General features: G+C 48.7%; 6 protein-coding genes across 6 annotated transcripts; all 6 read right to left on the bottom strand.

The window, feature by feature from the left end:
* Nucleotides 1-590: 590 nt before the first annotated feature.
* Nucleotides 591-970, bottom strand: LACBIDRAFT_149380 (uncharacterized protein; the record flags this gene model as incomplete). Its single annotated transcript, XM_001881463.1, has 3 exons — nucleotides 591-666; nucleotides 716-821; nucleotides 871-970. Coding segments are annotated over 3 exons (282 nt in total), but the record flags the coding sequence as incomplete, so codon positions are not given.
* Nucleotides 971-7,390: 6,420 nt separating this feature from the next.
* Nucleotides 7,391-7,925, bottom strand: LACBIDRAFT_298162 (uncharacterized protein; the record flags this gene model as incomplete). The annotated part of the gene is made up of 3 exons (XM_001881462.1): nucleotides 7,391-7,741; nucleotides 7,789-7,793; nucleotides 7,847-7,925. 3 exons carry the CDS (start codon nucleotides 7,923-7,925, stop codon nucleotides 7,391-7,393), a joined length of 435 nt encoding a protein of 144 aa, XP_001881497.1.
* Nucleotides 7,926-9,814: 1,889 nt separating this feature from the next.
* Nucleotides 9,815-13,290, bottom strand: LACBIDRAFT_294480 (uncharacterized protein; the record flags this gene model as incomplete). The annotated part of the gene is made up of 7 exons (XM_001881461.1): nucleotides 9,815-10,239; nucleotides 10,532-10,871; nucleotides 10,959-11,029; nucleotides 11,189-11,292; nucleotides 11,640-11,750; nucleotides 11,805-13,004; nucleotides 13,054-13,290. The coding sequence occupies 7 exons, from the start codon at nucleotides 13,288-13,290 to the stop codon at nucleotides 10,128-10,130; spliced, it is 2,175 nt and encodes a 724-aa protein (XP_001881496.1). The 3' UTR covers nucleotides 9,815-10,127.
* Nucleotides 13,291-13,465: 175 nt separating this feature from the next.
* Nucleotides 13,466-13,651, bottom strand: LACBIDRAFT_298158 (uncharacterized protein; the record flags this gene model as incomplete). Its single annotated transcript, XM_001881460.1, has 1 exon — nucleotides 13,466-13,651. One exon carries the CDS (start codon nucleotides 13,649-13,651, stop codon nucleotides 13,466-13,468), a length of 186 nt encoding a protein of 61 aa, XP_001881495.1.
* Nucleotides 13,652-14,546: 895 nt separating this feature from the next.
* Nucleotides 14,547-15,336, bottom strand: LACBIDRAFT_298156 (uncharacterized protein; the record flags this gene model as incomplete). Its single annotated transcript, XM_001881459.1, has 1 exon — nucleotides 14,547-15,336. The coding sequence occupies one exon, from the start codon at nucleotides 15,334-15,336 to the stop codon at nucleotides 14,950-14,952; it is 387 nt and encodes a 128-aa protein (XP_001881494.1). The 3' UTR covers nucleotides 14,547-14,949.
* Nucleotides 15,337-15,484: 148 nt separating this feature from the next.
* Nucleotides 15,485-17,644, bottom strand: LACBIDRAFT_250338 (uncharacterized protein; the record flags this gene model as incomplete). The annotated part of the gene is made up of 3 exons (XM_001881458.1): nucleotides 15,485-15,763; nucleotides 16,202-16,309; nucleotides 17,489-17,644. Coding segments are annotated over 3 exons (543 nt in total), but the record flags the coding sequence as incomplete, so codon positions are not given.
* Between the last annotated feature and the right edge of the window lie 4,508 nt (nucleotides 17,645-22,152).

Raw genomic sequence — 22,152 nt, 5'->3', positions numbered from 1 at the left:
GATAAGTGACAGGGCATAGGTAAGAGACGAATAAATGCTTATTGCGCGTGATCGTCCGATAAGCACAGAAGGTTAAGGTATGTAACAAGCCCCATAGGAATCGAAAGCAACGGGGTGGAATAAAGGGTAAAGAAGCTGAAGAATCATGCGGATGGATATACATACATACGTCCAAGTGGTTGGGGTGGGTACTAGAAAGATGAGAGAAAGAGAAGGATGGGTTCCGTGTGGATGGATGGATGAAGGGAGGGTATTAAGGCTGGGTATATGGGTTTCCGGAGTCACCAGTGTGCGTGTGCGGTGATTGTTCCTGATCTGAACCAGTGAGCTGGTTCATCCGGGTCTGGGGGTCGTCGTCCTCTTCATACGCTTCTTCATCTTCCTCAAGTATTGGTGAGTCAAGCTCGTCCTCTGAGTGAATCTCAGCTTCCGGATCAGCTTCATCGAAGATGACGTGGAGCTGTCAAATCTGGGTTAACGGGCAATGTGCGTCAAAAAACGAAGAGACAAACATGAGTGATCAAGGCTTTGACGAGCTTGTGCGAGTGACCCATATTGTTCAAAATCATTACGAAATCGTTCTGGGGTGCTCGCAGAAGATTGGGGCTGAATACGATCGCGAGAGCTTCGGCCGTCATATGGTTGTGTTCCTCAAAGTCGGTGACCCTACAAAGACGTAAGAGGATGAATAAGGTCAAGCAGGAATGGCAATTACCGATCGAGATGTTCGGAGACTCGTCGCAGCAAGTCAAAGTTGGCCTGTGGTAGTGCTTGAACAACATTACGGACGCTGGCAAGTCGTTCATCCAGATTTTCCAACCCTGAAGGAAAGATAAGCCCCGTTGAGAGAAGAAGACAACTGTAACTCACTCATGGCTTGCATAACATCATGATAAGACGAAGATGGGAATACAGGTTCTGGCAAGACACGGAACCACGACTTGACCAGATCGCAAACGGCGTGAATATCCGTTGATGGCTGAATGGGTGAGTCCCCGCGATTATAAGCTTCCTTCAACGTGTTGATTTCGGAAGTAGCTCCTGCAATACGGTCTGGAGAGAGTAACCTTAGTCTTCTGATGATATGAGCGAAATCAACCGCAAACATACATATCCCAACCTCGCTCAAACCCCTCGTTTCCACTTCCATCAAGCACTGCTCGATAATTCTCGGCACTGTCCCAGGCAAGATCTGTTCGTCACCAGCTTCTCGCTGAAGTAAGAATTCAAGCTCGACACCAAAGACTGAAATAGAATTCATTTAGCGACCACATCAGATCCCTTCAACAAGAGTCGCCTCACCTGCTTTCGGATCCCGCGATGCAACAATTGGACGATCGTGAATATGATCTGCGATCTGCGGCTTGGGGGAGTTTCCAATGTAAGTAAGTCGACGCTTCGCAGCCATCCTCATAACACGGGTAAGGGTCTCAAGCCACTTGTTCATCTCACGCTTATTCATGGCCTGCAGCAAGTAATGCCCTCCGTCCTCGGTATCCAGCTGGAACGTATACGACCGTTCATTGTTAATGAACTGCGCCACTCGTGCATCCAACACACTGAGAACCAGTGCCGGCTTCCCAGTGGTCGTAAAATTAAGCTCTGCCGCAGTCCTTTTCAAGCCAACAGGATGTATATCAGCGCCAAAAGCACTCGAAATGGGGCGCATGAAGTTTAAGAACGCCGACATGCTTTTCTTGTTCCTGTGCTGTTTCTGAGGGTTAGTCATGGGAGCCTTTCGAGGCCGCATAGCTTTGTTGAGAAGATCGTCTCGTCGCTCGTTCTTCGATTGTTCTATCAGCTTCTCTCTCTGAAGTCGAGAACGGAGGTTCTTGTCCCTGCGATTCTTCTCCATCTGTAAGACGATTATCCTATTGAACGGACGAGTGACCTTCTTGGCTGAGTGGGGGCCATTCATACCGGGTTGAGAGGCTTCCCTCGTCGCTTCCTCCTTAATCCCACGATGATCGAACTGCAAGTGAATCGCTTCCCTCTCAACGTTATTGAGGCGCTCAAATCCACGCCTATTGGCCTCGTCTGAAGAGGGATTCTTGCGTGATGCAGGAAGTAGGGAGGCTTTACTGATGAGATTGCAAAGATGCCTGAAGGAAGAATAATTAAGGGACATTCATAAGAGAACCATGGGACATTACCTTCTTTTGTCAAAGTTGACGAGACTTTGACCCTCTTGTGAAGAGGAGTCAATGACATCTGGGGTTGCGATTACCTCGAGCATTCGCTCAAGCAGCCACCCCATGTCAACAGTCAGGCAATCCCGAGAAGCTGTATCCTGAATGTACGGCCGTAGAAGGAGCGATGGAAGGGAATCACACTGACAGCCCCTACTGTGAGCTACACTCTGCCATGCACGATGGTGCATGCGACTCTCAACGCTCAAGATAGCTGAAGTGATCACCGTCTCGACAAAGGAACGCACGCAAGGCTGTAGAACCTGAGCATTCGTAGGCGTTTCGGCATTTCGAAGACGTGCCACTTCAATAGCTTGAACAAGGAGCTCCATTCGTGCTTGTCTAGCTCGAAGACCAAGCCTTGGGGCGACGATTTTGGAAATGAGCCATTTACGTATGATGGCATAGGCCCGAATGCAACTTCGAACTCCAGGTGGCAAAAGTCGATATAATACCTCTTGAGTGAGCTCCGATATCATCGACGATGGCTCCACCTCCTGGATATGCGAATAGATGGTTTGGATGTCGATTGTTTCCTCGGAGGTCCCAGTTTCTCGAAGAGAGAACCAGCCTATCCGGTCCGCAGATTGTACCTCAAGCAGATCAGCAGTGATGTACAAATCCTTCAGAATGAAGTTAGTCAAGACCAGGGGACGAAAGCAGAAAGACAAACCTCCTCTGTCACGTTACTGAAGGCAGCGCAGGCCATGCCATCCAGATTGTCAACTAAGTCCTCTGGGTCCATGCGATCCATATCAGGCGGCTCCCGCGTGGTGGTCATTTTTCTAGTCCTAGATCCATTCAAGGCAGACTTTTGAGCATGGCCACGGGTGATAGGAGGCCTCATGGTTTGGGAGGTGAAAGCGGCATCAAGAGACTTTTTCGTGGACAAAAGGGTGTTCCAGGCTTGTTGTGCTGATGGCTCCTTAAAAGATGCCGATTGATGAAAGACATGATCATCAGCTGATTCCAAGAATGACCGAACGGCGTTGAATAGCTGAATATCGTCAAGAATGTCCTGGGCACCGCCCCCGATAGTCAGCCACTCCTTGGTCGCTATGAGCGCTTCATTCCGCTTGCTTGCCACATGGACATATTCGGCTGCATTGGGAGATGAGCCAGTAGGTTGTGAGCTGATGTAGAGCTTTCGTAACAACTGTGGGACGGAATCGCGAGTAAGAATAGAGCAGACCACAATTTGGGTTTGACTTTACCTCGAAGAAAACAAGAGGGGTAAAGAAACTTCGAAAAACGTTCCACCACACTTTCGCGAACTCTGCACGATCAACCATGAGTTCTCGGGTCATACCCTCCCGTAGGGACATTTCCCCATTATCGTCTGCAACTGAAACTGAAATATGTTGTAAACCGTGGACTAAGATAGTGACGAGATTGTTGAGTGTGCCTGCTTGGACGACAACGCGGAGAGGCGGATCCGAAGACGGTTCGGAGGTAACAAAATTCTGCTTTTGGGACACGGAGGGAAGAGAGCTGCGCCTTGCCATGCTGGATTTGCGGTCTAAACCTTGTGTACTCGGCTTGCGGTTCAGTGTGTGACCAGTGCTAGGCTTAACTCGGATAGATGGGGCTCGACTCAACACTCCACTCGGTGTATCGGCGATAGAGCTTGGGGGACGAGATGGAGCACGCGAAGAAGGTCGCGAGTTGCTGTCCACCTCAAAACCACCGCTTTGAACAACCAAGACTAAATCACCATTGTACACCGATATCGCAGTCCCACCTTGGCCTAGAATGAGACGCTTAGTAAAGTCCTGGCTCATATCGAATCGTTGCAACTGATGTCGGTCTTGAGCATCATTTCGACGCAGATGTTGCATGTCTGTGGCGTCGCTGTCAAGTCTGCCACGAATGAGTTGGGTCCTGTCGACGAGTGTCACAGTCGGACATGACTCCGGAAACAGCAAGGGAATCAGTGAGGTTTGGAGACCCTGATTTGATCCTCGAGACCAAAAATAGGGCTCAAACAGGCCTTTACGACGTGGCTCTGCCGCTAGGGATAGGGACATGAACTGCTCAACACTGAACGGTTCGCTTTAGCAAACATAGAGGAAAGTAAAATTATCCAGGCTTACCGCTGGAACTTGATTGCCAAGCTGCTTGTTCCGCCACCTTCAAGGGCCATGTCACTCCAATAAGCCACCAGCCTTCGCACATCATGACCGATCTCATCTTCATGAACCGAAACTTTCCTTGGACAGAGCGAAAATGAACGGCGGAATTTCTCAAACACCGTCCGGGCCTTGGTTAAAGCCTCGACACCAATCATCTGATCTCCACTATCCCCTCTTGCTTTCCCTAACTCCTCACTAAGTTGAATCTTCGTGTCACCTCCCCAAGGCGTCACCCGGGGTTCCTTCACAGTGAGAAGCTGGTCATTATCCCTGGGGTATACCCACCACTCAACCACGGCAAGAGCTTGAGGATCGACTCTCTTCCATGCCTTCTCCAACCTGGCGACAGGTCGAGAGCAGAGAGCAGCAGATATCGCTCGCCACGAACAGTCGTCCCCAGCACCCCTACAAAGTTCCCCAACGCGTGCCCAAACCGAAATGACTTCGGACCTTGAATGCGTCCGCGACGTCTGAACACTTCGATCTTCAGACCTCCGTCCTGGTGAAGAGAGCTGAGTAGCAGCAGCAGCTGAGGCGCCTGATGTGTCCGCTCCTAGGATTTGCAGCAGCAGCAGCTTAGTCAACCAATGCGGCTGGTCATCACTCCCAAAGAGAGATGCGAATGATGAGGACAACGACTCATGCCCGTCAGCATCGGAAGCCATGGCGAAGTCGGAGGTAAAGTTGTCAGGGGCTCTTTCTAAAACGGATCTATGGAAGAGGGTTAAGCTTCGTGCAATCAAGAAGGGATCCAGCATAAGAAGGACGTCTCGGGACAGGCCTTCCTCATTCAGAGTGGCCATCCAGTCATAACCCCTGTTGTTGGTCGGTTGGAAGCCAGATCGAAGGGTGTTTTGCTGCTGAAGTCCTGGAGAAGTTGGGCGTGGCCTGCTCAGTTCTTGACCTCCACTCAAAGCCTCAAGCAATGAGACCATCTTCTGATCGTCAGGCCTTGGAGAGAATGTGTTGAAATCGGGAGAGGCGGTTCCTAGGAGCGGGGTACGACTATATAGGGCCTGGGTCGAAAGGGATGAGGGCATTCCAGCAGAGGGGTTGTATTCGTCAAGGGTAAGAGTTATGTCAGGAATTGTGTCTTGTTTCCACTCATCCCAAGCTGTTTGGTCCGCCGGCTTTCCATGATGACGAAGATATTCCTTCACCAGCCAGCGCACACGAGATGTTTCCGCCTCTTTGGCATCATCATCCACTCTGATGAGGTGCGAACAGCGTCGGATAAACTCTGCCTCAAACACGTTCCGACAAACAATGAAAGGAAGAGACAACAGGACGGAGGAGGCAAACTCCTGCCACTTCCCATCGCGCTTCTTGGATGCATCCTCTCCCTTCCCCTCCTCAGCACCATCCAGCGGACTGAAGAACGTAGTCGCAAATACGGTCTCATGAACGAGGGCTTCAAAAGACCCTTTCACGATAATGCCATCTGCATCCCGAATCAGATCCGGATGTGTCGTTCTCCCCCAAAACGCTCTCTTCTTCCTCCCCTGCGTGGCCGTCTCCTCTCTCCCCTTTCCCTTCCTCTTACTTCTGGCTCCCTCCAGCTCATCCACTCCAGACATCTCAGCATCTGTATCCTCTTCCTCCTGGGAAGGTGGGACGAGGCTTGTCGGAAACAAGTCCTTGATAGCTGCACTCCGATCCCCCGGAGGTTTGTAGAAGTATAGCTTCGACCCCTTCAGCTCAAGCTTGTACGGCTTCCATCCCTTAGAGAGCTGCAGATTTGCATGGTGGAAGTTGGTCGGAACCTCACTGAGACGGTTGATGAATCCGCTGTTGAAGACAATGTGGGAGGCTCGCTTTGAATCCAATGATTCTCCCTGATCCCCATCCTGGTCGGGCTCGATGATCATGGGAGGTGCCAAGAGGGTAGTTGCGCGATTGGCCGCAGTGGACGGTACCATGAATGTTGTATTTCGGTTCGCCACAGGTGATGGTGTCACTGGTGTTTGCTCTCCAGTAACTTTGTTTTGATTCATCCCTCCAAACGCAAAGCCGAATCCTGGCCGATTGGAACATGATGGGTGAGCCTGTGTTTGCAGAGGGAGCAGTGCTGGCTTCTCCAGCTCCCGCGTTTCCCTATCTTGCAGAGGTGGAGCCAGGCCCTCCCTCTGCGGACTGGGGGGAAATCGAGGAGTTGCCAACTTTGAAGGTAGTTTAGGTGTAAAGGAGTGGGATCGTGTATGAACGTGGGTTGGAGTGAATGATCTGGGCGAAGAACCTTCTTCGACAATTGGTGCTGAGACTGATACTGCAAGGGTAGGGAGTGTTGAACTCCTTGGCGGAGATGAAGACGGCGAACTGTTATCGACGGTAGGAAATGGATGCCTTCCACTGTAAGGACTATGGATGGAAGAGGGGCTCGAAGGTGAAGCTGCGCTGGCGCTACTGTCGCTTCGAGCTCTGTACTCTGCTATTCGTTCTTGGAAAGCAGCTTTGACGGGAGAGAATTCCCCCGCGGAGACCTTGCTCAGGTCGTCAGCGGATCTCGACCATCCGCGACGGGACATATTTCGTAGGTCACCAAGACCTCCTGGACTATGTGGAACGACAGGGCTTGAAGGTGTGCTGGGCGCGTGGAACTGTGGAATATCCATGGATCCTGCCGGTCTAGCTGACAAGTCGAGTACAGACCTAGTTAACGGCAGGATGTCGTAAGTATCAATTGGTGGAAGGACAAAACACGAAAAATGCCAAAAGGTTCAAATGAAATCGGGAAAGAATTTTGATAAAAGAAGGCCTCAAGAGCAAAGTTGACCCTTGTGGATCAAAACCTCTGTCAAACCGCCAGAACTCCAATCCATCGCAAACTTCCACAAAACGCAGAAGATTAGACACCCCAAACAAGATATCTATGGCAAATGGGAATGATTAGAACCGCCAGCAACATCTGACAGTCATGCCCCCTTTCCCGCTGCCACGTAGAACGCTCGATCGCCCACTTCCATCCAAAATAACGAGACACTCACTTGCTGGCGCCTCCAGTATACCCATCCATAATCGGTCGAGGATCTGTTGGCCTAGAGATCTTGTGTTTTCTCCCGCCCGCTGAACTCATGCTCGGACGCGCTTCATTTGTCCCGGCGGGTACCTTTGAACCGGAAACACTGCGGGTGAACCATTTTGAAGGTTTCGATAAGAATTGTGTAAAGCCCGAGGAAGGTGACGTGGACCGGGAGACAGCGGGTGAGGGTGGTGCGTTTGGACTGAGCGAGTCTTGTGTTCCGGTACGTCTTGGTGCCATATCAACCGCCTGGTCGTTGGTGTTATGGTCTTCGTAGGATTTTTGAGTTTTTGAAAGGTCGTAAAAGAGAGACTTGGAGCTTCGTGTAGAATAATATGTACTGAAAGATAAACCTCCGCAAAAGGTGGTGCGATTTCAGAACGACCACACGTACTCCTCCACTGCCAAAGTCAGCGAAAACGATAGCAAAGGGGCCTGGTTGGCATACCTGAACTACAAATTCGTTATTTAGAGAAGAAAAGGGTTAGAAAAGAGATGTGAGCTGCGCCAGTCATGGACGCAAAGGTACAAGACGGGGACACAATGTGTACACCCTGAAATACCCATCAGTCCATTTTCAGCCATTCTAAAGTTCTTCGGAGATTCCGCCACGATTTCACCTGATTTCACTCAACGTCCATCACGCTCCCTTGATTCCCGCAAAGTTCTTATTCAGAATGTAATGGCAAAATTCGCTCGAAGAAGAAATGTTCATGCAGTGCGTCAGCATAAGGCCTAGGTCTACAAAGAGCTCAACTTTGACCACTTTCTGGAAAGCACTCCCTACGTGGCTACTTGTAGTAGGCAAGTACTTACCCCAAGATATTTAAAATGTCAATCAATGTCATTTCCTTTGGCGGTACGCTCGAAACGTCAAGGTCTGGCCGAAAGCCTATTTATTATTTGTTACTTACGTCCTGTCAGCTCCTGTCAGTGATGGACGCAATCGTGATAAGTAATCAAAGACGATGCATTTTACCAGTCAAGCACAAGGGCGCCTGTCGTCCATCTTTTCCGGAATGTCGTCGGTGTGAGGCTCCCCGACGATTCAATGGGCGTGTGGGGCTCCGAGCACGTCATCTCGTCCACTGGCCTCACACCTGCTCTTTGATCATGCACGTTTTCTTCCTCCTGAGATCCGCGCCTTACCCTTCTTGGATATCTGATACGCTCTTCACCTATTACCATGTAAGTGTAGCCGTATCTCCTATTACCACTACAACAATGACGCTCACCCCATTTCCGATTCAGCCTCGCAGGTCAAGCCCTCGTTACAGGTCTATTTAAATAAACCTCACACCTTATTGTCTCGGCATGCAGAAGAAGCTCTTATCACCTCCTCTCGAGAGTCATGACAGCGCCAGGGTTAGATTCCGTACCTTCAGGGCCGTATGGCTGCGGCGAAATCTTATCTTTTGACATCTCCCAGCTCTGACAGTTCGACGCGCTCGCGCCCACCCTCTGAGCGATACCGCCGGTCTCAATTTACTTATACTTATGTGTCCATATGTGTCCGTATGTAAGGCACTCAACACACACGTCCGATTGACGTTCGCAACGACGTGTACTTAGAGTCTACACATCACATCAGAGCTCAAAGTTCTACGGCTGCGCATCTTCCCACTCGCGCAACCTTTCGATACGTGCTATCGGTCGTCCCACGCATGCTGTCACGCCTCGCTTCCCCTTCGCTTCCTTCTAAGTAGGATTCGACGGTGGAGGGTCACAGGCTTGGGGAGATTGCGCAATGCACAGTGCCCTTGATACGTTGGCACAAAGCACCCATTGAAGGTTAGGCGAAACTCTACCCCCTTGTATGCCCGCAGGTTTATAACCATCATATAGAGACAACTTCACCCGCTAACAAATCGCATCTTGGCCGCATCAGCCCGCTCGCCGCTCAGTACCGTAGCATACGCTCGGTCAAAACGGCGAACATAAGAATCCATTCGACAAATCAAAACACAAAGACAAATCTTTCAATCAGCGCGTTCCAAAAAAAAAGCGCCCTATCTATACCCACAGATTCAACACAAGGACAACACTCTTAGCTCAATGATAACGAAACGCTCTATCGCAGATCTCGCTTGAAGTGAATTGTTTCAATTATGTCTCGGCCTTAGGTGTCGTTACTTACACATCCCTAGCCGCATGTTCTCTCCAAGGAAACATGAAGACTTGATGGAAGAACTCCCAACATCACGCTAGTGAATACGTTCAGCTCCCGCGAACCTTGAGAGTCGTAAGGGTCGTCCGATGTTGTGACTTTCGAACGTGGGGTGCCTTTGGCGCGCTTCTTGAGCCCCAAAATCACTCAGACTGGAGATAACGCTTGTGGTAGTCGGAACCGTGACAAGGCACATTCTCGTTATCTAGCCTTGTGCTCCAACTTGGCGTTAACCATCCTCGACCTCCAGCATCGTCAAACCGGAATGAAAAACATATTTTCTTCTCGTCAAATTTACCTCCAAGGAATCGATGAACCCCGCACGGCTAAATCAATTTATTAATCATCTCTGCCCTCTCCGCCGACAATATTTGACAGGCTTAGATCTAACTGGACATCAGGCTGTTGGCACACCCTGGGTTTTGATATTTCCTATTCAACCCTTCAAATCCTCTAGCCAAAAATTCAGCCAAGCCTCTTGCTTATCCGGAGGAGAAAACCATGCGGACAAAGGTACTCGCTCATAGGTTACATGACATGGGTTCCATCATTAACGGGACCAAACGCATCCGGAATTCAATGAAGAATTTCTAGCGCGCAAGTTCGCTCTTGGCGAGCGCTCAGCGTGGCTGAGGGACGACCTCACCTCGAGACATTCGAGGTACGATGCCACCCAAAATCTGGAGATACACCAGTCTAGGCCACGCTGCTGCCATTTCCTTGATGATCACGCTATCCAATACAAAGAACATATTCAAACGAAAGTCGAGCTTAGTGAGGTTCAAGACCAATCACGGTTTCAGAGTTGGCCCATCGATGGTGGTGTGTTTTGAAATATTCAAATCTTTGCGTTTTCCGAACAAAATTCATGCAGAGTAGCGTGCGGTGAACAGCCCCCCCAAAGCGAAAATTGCACGTTGCACTTCAAACGCACAAAAAGAATTCCAAAGTTGCACAGTCAGGCTCCTGATTTCAGCAGGGAAAATTCGGTCGAGGAGCTTTCCAATAACGCGAGGTCATCCACTTTAAGGGCCAAACGGTGTAATGATGGAGAGACATGACTGAGATGGGCTCGCAAAATACAAGCTGCAGTATTTTGGGACCACAAATTCCGCAAGAAGGCAAGGTGGAGGATGCTGAGCCGTCCAGAGATAGATCACCGCACGCAAGTCCTCGTGGTTCGGCATTTATAGCACGCAAGCTGAGAAGTCCGAATTTCCCGTACAACAAATCATGAAACGTTATAAGAACCCAGGTCCAGTTCCTGTAATAGAGGTGCCATGCTCCTAACGGGGGAGAGAAGTGGAAGCATTGCGCCCGAATCCTCCGGGTCTTCGCTCGAAGAATTTCCTGGGTCGATGCGGCTACGTACTTATGTGAAGAGCTTACAGTAAAAAAAACCGAAAAAGGGTTCCCCCTTATCGGCCGAATATCACTGGGCAATCACGTACGCAGCATGTATGGATGAATGAAGCTCACGTTATGGAGGTTAACTAGGAATTTGAATTGGTTGGTGGTCGGTCTATGTCAAAAGAGGTTCACAATTAACGTGAAATCTTGAGGATAGCGCACATAATCAAGTCACCGGATCCTTTGAGCGTAAACAAGTCGAGCTTGAGAATAAAATCGGACACCCATACGAAGCCAAAAAATAAGGATCATCAGTAGAATGAAAACTCACAAACCTTCGGTCAAACCCGTCCGCCATCCAAAATTCTTGCGGTAGGATTTTGAATAAGAGGACAAAGAAAGGCGCTTGTACCGCCGAGTGTTAATCATGAAAAGCTGGCAAGTGACAGCGAAAGGGCTTTGACTGCCAATACGGCCAGGATCATTGGTGTACAAAGATTCGTGGATTCAACTTCAAGGCATTCGATGTTCGATCCGTTCACATGATCCCTCCTAGAAGCACAGGTGTGGGGATATCTGTCAATGTTCTTAGATAATGCATGTCGCAGACTGCTATTGTAGAAAATCAATAGTACATACGAACTGTGAGTATCCGCCATTTCTACTGGCAACCCTACTGCCTTGTAACTGCTGATACGAGCGGCGAGCCCCACGTATGTGTGACTTCTCGAATGGCGAAGCCCTCAAGCCCGATTCAAGCCTTTAGACCTGATCAACCTCACCTCCTCAATAACGAGCTCCCATTTTGGCTGATGAAAAGTCGACTCGGAATACAGCCAAGCGCCGCCAATCCCATTCAAATCGGGGAACATCTTCACTAAAACCGCCGCCGTCTGCAGTATGAGTCAGAGCTGCGCAAACGGATGGTAAAGAAACAAATCACGGACCTTTGGCCCATCCGACGTAAAAAAGGAATCTCCAACGTGCAAATACGTGATGCGCTTGTTGGCATGTTGCGGCGTGATCATCGACAAGGGGGGTAAAGACGCCGGCGAGATGTCCATCGATATTCCCAAATACTCCAATTCGCGACATCCAGCCAGAAGATGAAGGATACCGTGCAATGTGATCCCGGAACGTTGACCCCAACCTGACGGTGACCCGAGCTGTAGACTCCTTAATCTCGGCCACGCAGCCGCCATTTCTTTTATGTTCAAATCATTCAGCGCAAACGCGGCCTTGAGCGCGAGCTCGAATTTAGTGAGATTCGTGAAGGCGAATAGTGTTCCGAGAACCCACTCATCAATAAGGAACCGGTTCGTCGAGCTTCCCAGTGATGGTACGCTACCTTCGTGCGTGAAAGAGAGTTCACGTAATTCGTGGTGCGAAGAGGTTTCGTGCAAAGCAATGAATGCCTCCCCCACGTCCAGCGCAGGACTTGAATTCTCAAAGAACAACTTCAAACTCTTCATACGGGCAGGGCGAATGCAAGCGAGGAATTTCGCAAGGGATTTGAGATCGCCAAGCCCCCTGACTGATAATTGCCGTAAAGATAGGAAAGGATGTTCAAGGGGAGGGTGTGCCTTGATAGATCGCACGATATCGTCCACAGTATTCGGAGTTTGCAAGGATTGCAAGTGTGGTAGAGACGCGAGGTGGAGTAGCGCTTTGTCGGACAGTGCTAGACTCCCACAAGCAAGCCGTGTAAGGTTCTTCATCTTGCACACAAAGGCTGATAGCAGCCTACAGTTCTCAACCCGGGCAACACCGCGATTCATGATGTAAGAACCCAAGTCCAACCCCTCAAGTTCGGGCGCATATTTCTCAATGCAGGAAAGTGCCTTGGAGACATCTTCGTCGCCTTGATTCCATTCAAGAGAAAGTGAGACGGAGCTGTGCTGCAGAAATACCCTGGGGCACTGCTTTAAGAAGCCGGGAACGGTGAACCGCAAACGACGCAGGTTCGGAAAGAAGCAGTGATTATGATCTCGCCTTTTAGCAAGGTACGTGAGACAATCCAAGTCGTATGGTGAGCTGGGCATATGCTTGTGCCAAGCGTATGGTGCATAATCAAGGTATCGGATCCGCTGTGCGTAGGAATCGAACCTGGTAAAATCCAGTTTTTCGAACACAAAAGCCGACCATGTCTGAAAATGATCATGTTAGAACCTCGATAATCAAGGGGAAAAGACTCACAAATGTGCGATAAAAGCCAACATTTGGAGTCTCCTTCCAGAAACTGTGTGATAAGATCTTGAGTAGGGGAACCAAGGAAGTTTGTTTAAACCACAGAATATCAAGTGCGACGTCGTGGAACGCGCGGCAAGTGACTGCTAAAGCAATCAGAGTTTGGCTAGCGACGCGACTAGGATCATCCCGAACAGTTCCAAATATGAGAGTTATGATGTCGAACACTTCGAGGCACTCGTGCATCTCGTGTTCGGAAATTTGAAGGCGGTATCTCAAATGCCAATGGTAGCTTAAGCCGGAAGCTTGCAGAAAGAAAGTGGAGGTTCGCGACAAGGATTGGGATCAATTTAAAAAATCGTAAATAGAGAACATAAGGTTAGGGTTAGAACCCAACAAAAGCGTAAAAAAGAGAGCCCGCTCAGCCAGAGTGGCCGATGCGGGACAGGGAAATATTGAGACGGTGCATGCGCCGAAGCGCATACAAGCTGTAGACACCCCCTGAGGACAAGGTCGCCGTGCTATGGAGGGTCTCCACGGCCCATAAACCCAGGTAATTGAAGGAGCTTATGCCATCAAGGTAAGTATGAGTTGTTACCATGAGCATGTCTGCCTTTTATACCGTTGGAGTCCGCACGGACCACCTTGTGGTCTTGTCACGAGTCAACCACCGGCTACAATCCATTGCCGGTCAACCTGCCTGCATACCCTTGCATTGCCCTTGCATATTATTCGCATTTGCTGCAAGTTACACGACGAGTATTCTCACTCAGTGTGCAGTTGTTGACTTCAAATATATTTTAGATTCCACGAAAAACGGAGACTTGACATCGGAGATGTGCACTCGACAGGAGATTAGCGCTTAGCGCTTAGCCTCTGCTGTACGATAGTTAGGCTGAGGCCACTGAAAGCTTACATGTTACCTCTGGGTCGAATTACGCGGTATCAACGGCGGCCTGTTCACCTCAGGTCGGAGTACTGCGAACAATTCTTGACCGCTTGGCTTGAGGTCTAGGATGTTCAATGAATTCTGATCACAGAGTGACGCGAGTTTTGCACATCGGGCGGGAGGGAGAACACAGAGCATCCGGCAACGACGTGAAAGGTGGCCAGTGCTAGTGAGTGTTCATTAACATTTATCATTGAAGTGGCGGTGGACGATTTTTTCTGTGCTTCGCCTCAGCATGCGCTCACCCTCGTCTTCCAGACCTTGATTCCTCCACCGACCCAAAAACTTACGATCCCCAACCCTATGTGTCCCCACGGTTCTGTAACCCACAAGATGGAGTTAGGTCACGGTGCCCTTCGTGATGAGGAGCAACAAATGCTGCGTCACCGTTCAGGGAGCGTCTTCCAATCCTATGGATTAGGAGCTCCAACATATACGGTTTCCAGGAGCGGATCCCGGTGTTCGACTTGGCTGAAAACAACTTCAAAATACTACCCTTTCCCTCGTCCGCCCTATCCACATCCCCACCCTCAACATACTCAATTCAAATCGTATGTCCAAAATCAGCACCCACCAACGATCTAGGCCGATCAGGCGTCCCTCCATCGTCGTCGTTTTCTTCAGAGATCGCGTCGAACCCGCGCACGACTTCGAATGGCGTGCGGACGTACCAGAGGTGCATCACTCCGTCTTCTTGCATTGTTTGCGCCGGGGTCCTTAACGTCGTGGTGGAAGTAGATGTGGTGGGGGCCTGGGGCTGGGATCCAGAAGACGAGGAAGAGGAAGGGCGAAGACGAGGAGTTGTCAAACCGCCCCAAGCCCGAAAGAAGTCACAGACAAATTATAGTTATCCCACTCGAAGTGATTAACCGGCACCTAGAAATAATGCTGCACGAGCACGAACCGCGTACGACTGCTTACTTGGTCGTGTTCCGCCAATAAGACCACTGTGCAGCTTATGCGCGGGATGTTGGGTCGGCTGGGCCACCATTGTCGGACAAAGTGCGCACTTTCCGGGTATCAGGGTGGGAAGGGGAATGGGTTGGGTGGGTGGTGTCGCCGTTGCGGCGGCGGCGGCGGCGGTGGTGGGTCAATGACCTTGTTGACGGAGCGGATGAGTTGGGGGTAGTTGAGTCCGTTAGGAGCTGGAAGCCTTTGAGGGGGAGGGCGCGGCATCGGCGGAGGAGGCCGTTGGCGAGGTTGCGGTACATATCGAGCGCAACGTCATGGCAAGTGACCGCTAAAGCAATCAGAGTTCGGCTGGAAACGCGACTGGTATCATCCCGAACAGCTTCAAATATAAAAGTTACTATCATCTCGAACACTTCAAGGCACTCGTACATCTCTTCTAAAAGTCATACCCCAGATTAGCTTGGGAGGCACACCGGCCCTCGGTGGGGCTGGTGGGATATTTGTCTGGTTTTGCGTGAAGGTAGTTCTTCAATGGATGGTGCTACTGAAAGTAATCACGGAATTTCTCTACATTTCTCACTACTTCAAAACCTCTCTGGTACATGCAATTACTTCATGCTCCTGTTCCGTGAGGAAAGCTACCAATTCTGAGGTGTTCCCTCTTTTCGAACCCAGAGTCTGTGCCAACATGAGTGCTGTATTTCCATGGGAATCCTTCACGTCCAACTTGGCACCATGCTGTAAAGAGACTCTCGCACAAGGAAGGTTGTTTAGTGCTCCAGCCAAATGAAGAGGTGTTCGTCCAGCATCATTTTTAGTGTTGACATCCGCACCATGCAAGATCAATATCTCAACATACTCAAAACGCACCAAAGACTCGTAGTTGTCAGGATAACTCCCATAAAGATCTGCACCAATACGTGCATTGATGGCAATATGCAAAGGAGTGTCTCCTTCGTTCACCCTACTGTACTGCACATTGTGGTGATGGAAATTGACATCTGCTCCACCTTTGCAGAGCGCTTCAAGTACGGTCGGCACGGTGTCCCAGGTGCGATATCTTTTTGCACTGTTGCCAGATTGAGTCAATGCAAAGGACAGGACGCTGTGGTTATCCCAATTAAGTTGTGCTGTGTTCGCACCAGCATTGCAGAGCAATGTCAACGTCTGAGCAGTGTTGGGTGCGTAAACGTAGTGATACTTGGTTGGACTGATTGCTGCAAACAGGATACCGTCTCCTTTACCAACCGCATTCAAGTTCAAGTTGGCACGTGCATTCAGTAGCGCTTGGACCACTTTGGGATTTTTCCTTGACGCAGCATACACAAGTGGGGTCATGTCGTCCCAGCGCTCCTCAATATCGGCACCAGCATCAAGTAGCACTTTGATAAGCTTGGACGTTGACTTGCTGTAAGGGTCTGCCACAGCATGCAAGGACCGATCCAGTGGGGCTCCATGTTCCACCAGCAGTTTGATTGCTGCGACACATGCATTGTAGCGGTGTGGCTTGGTCCAGTCATGCCCGATGAGTTCATAGATGATATGGGCATGTTCTCTATCCTTGTACACAAAATTAATGTCAGCACCTTCTTCCAAAAGGGCTCGGAGCACAAGAAGATCCTGGTGTGGGTTCCTGTTGTGATAGCCATGGCCCAAATTTTCTACGATTGAACGCACTGCCGTATCTCCGTCGGTGTCGACAGTATTGATGTCATAGCCGAGACGGACGAGGCGTTGGATCAGCGGAATATCACCTGCCCGCGCTGCAACGTAAATGGCACTCCACCCATCATACAATTCGTGACCATAGACATCAGTTTCTAGAACAGGTGGGTTTGGGATGTGCATGCCAATGTCAAGCTGTATAATAGACATGAGATTCCGAATCTGTTCACTGTATTGAATCTGATCACTTACAAGCGCAACCAACCAGAAATGTGCCTCTGACACTCCGTAGTTGCAAACACGCCTCGCCATTTCGTCGTAGTCATTTGTGCCAAATTTGGCCTGCATTTGCAGGAGGAAGGTGAAGGTTATAATTTTCAATCGCAGTTCCAGAGGTAATTTCGCAAAAAATGCGAGGGTAGCTGTTGCGGAATCCATCGTCATACAGAAACTTGACGTTCAGTCACGGAAGGTGGATGTTGGCAAGATGAATCACAACCGACAAAAGGAAAAGGGGTACGCGTAGAACTTAGGAGATGGAGGTTGCATTCAGGTCAGCGTTATCTTCCCACGATGGTGACTGGTGCTACTACTAGCCATGGCATGCGCTTGACCAGGTTTCGCAAAGACTGTCTTTTACATTACTTGCTGATGAACGAACCTATGGTAGTGAGAATTACATAGGAAAAGCAATTCAGTATACCAACTAGAAATGTAGAAATAAGCAAGCAAAAGATATTTTCAACTACGGAATAACTAAAAGCACACCTAGTACTCATAACACAAAATAAAATTCCTCCCATCCTCCAAATCCAAAAGAACAACTGCTTCCCGACTGTGGTCAATATTCACTATTCTAAAACCTCTCCGGTACCAATTACTTCATGCTCTTTCGCGAAGGAAAGCTACCACTTTTACTTTACCCTGTGCCAGCATGAGCAGTGTATTTCCCTCAAAATCCTTCACATCCATCTTAGCCCCATATTGTAAAAGGACTTTTACACAAGCAAGGTTGTTCCATGCACTAGCAGCCAAATGCAAAGGTGTTTGTCCAGCATCATTCACAGTATTCACATCTGCACCATGCAAAATCAACACCTCAGCACACTCAGAACGTACCAAAGACTCATAGCCCTCAGTGGACCTCACATAATGATCATCTGCAGCAACAAGTGCATTAATGGCAACATGCAAAGAAGTGTCGCCTTCCTTTGCCCCATACAGCACATTATGATGATGCAAATTGATGTCTGTGCCACTTTTGCATAGTGCTTCGACTACAGTCGGCACAGTGTCCCATGTGCGATACCGTGTTGTACTTTCACCAGATCTGGTCAATGCAAAGGATAGGATGCTGTGGTTATTTTGGTTCAGCTGTGCTGTGTTTGCACCGGCGTTGCAGAGCACTGTTAATGTTTGAGTGGTGGTGGGTGAATAGACCAAGGGGGTGCTGGGATTTAAATCCCGGACCAGGGGCCGGTTGGTTGGTTCGGCCGCCAGGCCGCTAATTTTTTTTTTGACATACCAAAATTTCAGTGCAAAATGATGAGACAGTGCTCAGATAACTGCCAGAATGCATGAGCTTGAATATATTGGGTCTATCTGCATATAAAGAAGCAAAAAACTAGGTCTAAGATAAGATAGGACTTGGAATTGAGATCACATGTTGTGAAATACCTTTCTGTACAACAAACTTGAAGCTTGCTGCCCAAAAACAGCAGGCCCTTACAGTGACTTACTTTGATTCAGTAGCAGGCAGCTCAGTAGTTTGATTTCAACAGTGAATTGCTCAACGGGGAGCTCAAAAAATGGGTTTTCACAGCCTGCTGGGCATTGAGTGATGGAAAAGAGAAAAAGCCGGCACGTGGATGACATCATATTTCCTAAAATGGATGTGTGCCTGATTACGTTGGGTGGTTGGTTCAGCCCAAGTCTCGCTAAAAATAATTTCGACGTCCGGTCCTTATTTTAAATCCCGGCACCCCCTTGGAATAGACGTAGTGGAGCTTGATAGGGTTGATGGCTGTGAATAGGATACCATCTTCTTCAGTACTGATCGTGTTCCACATATGACAGTGACCCTAGCCCTTACCAAATGGACCAACCGAACTTGACAATGCTTCATACCATATGGGGCCAGCGGACTTGGCTGACATCTCAACAAATCATCCATAGTGATGGCTGGGCCGAACAGGTGGGCACCTGCCAATAATGGGTGCTCCTATTGAAAATGATTCACAGTTGCATGCCAATAATGGGCGCTCCTATTGAAAATAACCCACACTTTGCACCAATGCCATTATTATTTTGCGCTCTACAGGCGAAATCATTTTGAGCTCTGCAAGGGGCACAATTATTTGCACTCTATGGGGGTGCAATTATTTGTGCTCTAGAGGTGCAATTATTTCAAGCTCCACAAGAGGCGCAATTCTTTTGTGCTCCATGGGGGCGCAATTCTTTTGCACTCCATGGGGGTGCAATTATCTTGAGCTCCATGAGGGGCGAAATTATTTGCATTCCATGGGGGGGACAATTATTTTGAGCTCCATAAGGGATGCAATTCTTTTGCACTCCACAGGGGGTGCAATTATTTTGTGCTCCACAGGGCGCACAATTCTTTCAAGTACTACTGTATGTACCTTGTGCTGTTGATAGGGTCACAAATAGTCTGTATCCAGCATTGTTTCAATGTCAGAGTGTGCTGTGCCCAATGTGAATGTGCACCAAAGGTCAGAGTGCGCCCATCAAAGTGCGCCCAATGTGAATGGGCACCAAATGTCAGAGTGCGCCCAATGTAAATGTGAACCAAATGCCAGAGTGTGCCCATCAGAGTGCACCCAATGTGAATGTGCACGAAATATCAGTGTGCCCAATGTGAATGTATGAAATGTTGGAATGTGAATGGGCACAAAATGTCAGTGATTATTTTTCTGCACAAAATGTCAGTGTGCCCAATGTGAATGCATGAAAAGTGTGCCCAATGTAAATGTGAATCAACTGTCAGAGGACGCCCATCAGAGTGCACCCAACATGAATGTGCATGAAATATCAGAGTGCGCCCAATGTGAATGCATGAAATGTTGGAATGTGAATGGGCACCAAATGTCAGAGTGCGCCCATCAGAGTGTACCCAATGTGAATGCATGAAAAGTGCACCCAATGTGAATGGGCACCAATTGTGAGAGTGTGCCCAATGTGAATGGGCACCAGATGTCAGAGTGTGCTCAACGTGAATGCACACAAAATGTCAGTGCACCCAATGTGAATGTTCACCAAATGTGAGTGGGTGCCAAATCACTTGTACCTGCACTAAGTATGCATCTGTGTCTGTTATTTTCCAGTTGTATTTCCACCCATTATCTTTTTGCATGAAATGTCAAGTGTGCCCAATGTGAATGTGCATGTGAGTGGGCGCCAAGTCACTATGTTCCTATGGCATTTATTTTGCACAAAAAATATGTGCCCCCCCAATTGTAGTAAATGCCTGGCCCACTTTGGCAGGGATTTATGGCACTGATGCACTACACCCATTGGTCTCATTGGTGAGTCCTAACCTGTGCAATTATTTTGCGCTCTACAGGCGCAATTATTTTGAGCTCCACAAGGGGCACAATTATTTGCACTCTATGGGGGGTGCAATTATTTTGTGCTGTAGAGGCACAAATATTTCAAGCTCCACAAGGGGCGCAATTCTTTTGTGCTCCAGGGAAGCACAATTATTTTGAGCTCTACAGAGGGCACGAGGCGCAATTCTTTTGTGCTCCAGGGCGCAATTACTTGTGCTCTATGGGGGAGCAATTATTTTGCACTCTATGGGGCACAATTATTTTGTGCTCTAGCAATTCTTTTGTGCTCCAGGGAAGCACAATTATTTTGAGCTCTACAGAGGGCACGAGGCGCAATTCTTTTGTGCTCCAGGGTGCAATTACTTGCACTCTATGGGGGAGCAATTATTTTGCACTCTATGGGGCGCAATTATTTTGTGCTCTAGAGGTGCAATTATTTCAAGCTCCATGAGAGGCGCAATTCTTTTGTGCTCCATGGGGGCGCAATTATTCTGAGCTCTACAGGGGGTGCAATTATCTCGAGCTCCACGAGGGGAGAAATTATTTGCATTCCATGGGGGGTGCAATTATTTCGAGCTCCATGAGGGATGTATGCTCCACAGGGGGCACAATTCTTTCAAGTGCCACTGTATGTACCTTGTGCTGTTGACAGGGTCACAAATAGCCTGTGTCCAGCATTGTGTAGTGAATACAAATGTGAGTGGGCACCAAGACACTGCCAGTGTCAGATTGTCATGCCCATTGGTGCTTCAGGTGGGCACCATAACTGTCAATACCGAGTGTGTATCTGCGCCCATCATTTTCCAATGTGTATCTGTGCCCATTATTTTGTGCACCAATTTTGCCATGTGGATTTCCACCAAACATGAGTGGGCGCCAAGTGTGTATTTGCGCCTATTATTTTTCTTCATGAAATGTCAGAGTGCGCCCAATGTGAATACACATGAAATATCAGAGTGTGCCCAATGTGAATGCACACGAAATGTCAGAGTGTGCCCAATGTGAATGTGCACCAAATGAAATATGAGCCCAATGTGAAGGTGGGCCAAATGTGAGTGGGTGCCAAGTCAGTATATACCTGCAACAAGTGTGCATCTGCACTTGTTGTTTTTCAGTATGTATTTGGAGAGCGCCCAATGGGAATGTGCACCAAATGTCAGAGTGCACCCATCAGAGTGCGCCCATCAGAATGTGCCCATCAGAGTGTGCTCAATGTGTTCTATTCTGACTTTCTAAGGTGTCCAGACATGGGTAGGTGATGATACCTCTCATGCTCTCTCCTATTTCGCATTTTTCTCTGCCATCCCATTCTCCTCCCATTTCCAAAACATTTTATGGTCCTATCCTGACTTTCTAAGGTGTCCAGACATGGGTAGGTGATGATACTCCCCATGCTCTCTCATATTTCGCATTTTTTACTGCCTTCCCATTCTCCCCCACCCTCCAGGTCACTCCCAAATCACATTGGTGCCTCCCAAATGCCCCATATTTCACTCTCTTGGATGGTACAGGATATAGGCTGGGCTCTGGGCTCCAGAAGTACACTTCCTGGTTTAATCTACAGGAATTGAAGATGGAATTCCTGGAATGGTGGATGGATTTCATGAATTTTCAGGATGGATTCCATAGATTTGCAAGATGGCTCTCAGCCAGTAACCTACAGCTACTTTTATCCAATATATAGTTATCTTTCTCTGTAACTTTTGGCTGAGCCTTAAGAAATGAAGAAGAGCACTGCAAAGCTCTGGACAATAATCAATGCAACATGCTTGACAGAAAAATCACACTTGTGAGAGTGTGACAGCCTAGACAAAACAGCTGAGTATTGAATTCGGTTGGCCACAGACAACCGTTGCTCTAAAAAATGGTATCAGTAGATGCTGAATTGTGTCTAAATTATGATTCCAGCTTGTTTGAGCATCCAAGCTTCTTCCCCCATGTTTTGTAGCATGAACTTGTAGAATTATCGGAATGTTTGCCTTTGTTTGCTTGGCCCTTCCAACATCTTTCAAGTCT

Source organism: Laccaria bicolor, genomic scaffold (assembly GCF_000143565.1).
Source record: "Laccaria bicolor S238N-H82 LACBIscaffold_13 genomic scaffold, whole genome shotgun sequence".
Classification (NCBI taxonomy): Eukaryota; Fungi; Basidiomycota; class Agaricomycetes; order Agaricales; family Hydnangiaceae; genus Laccaria; species Laccaria bicolor.
Note: the sequence above shows the minus strand (reverse complement) of the source record. Positions and strands in the feature narration are given on the sequence as shown.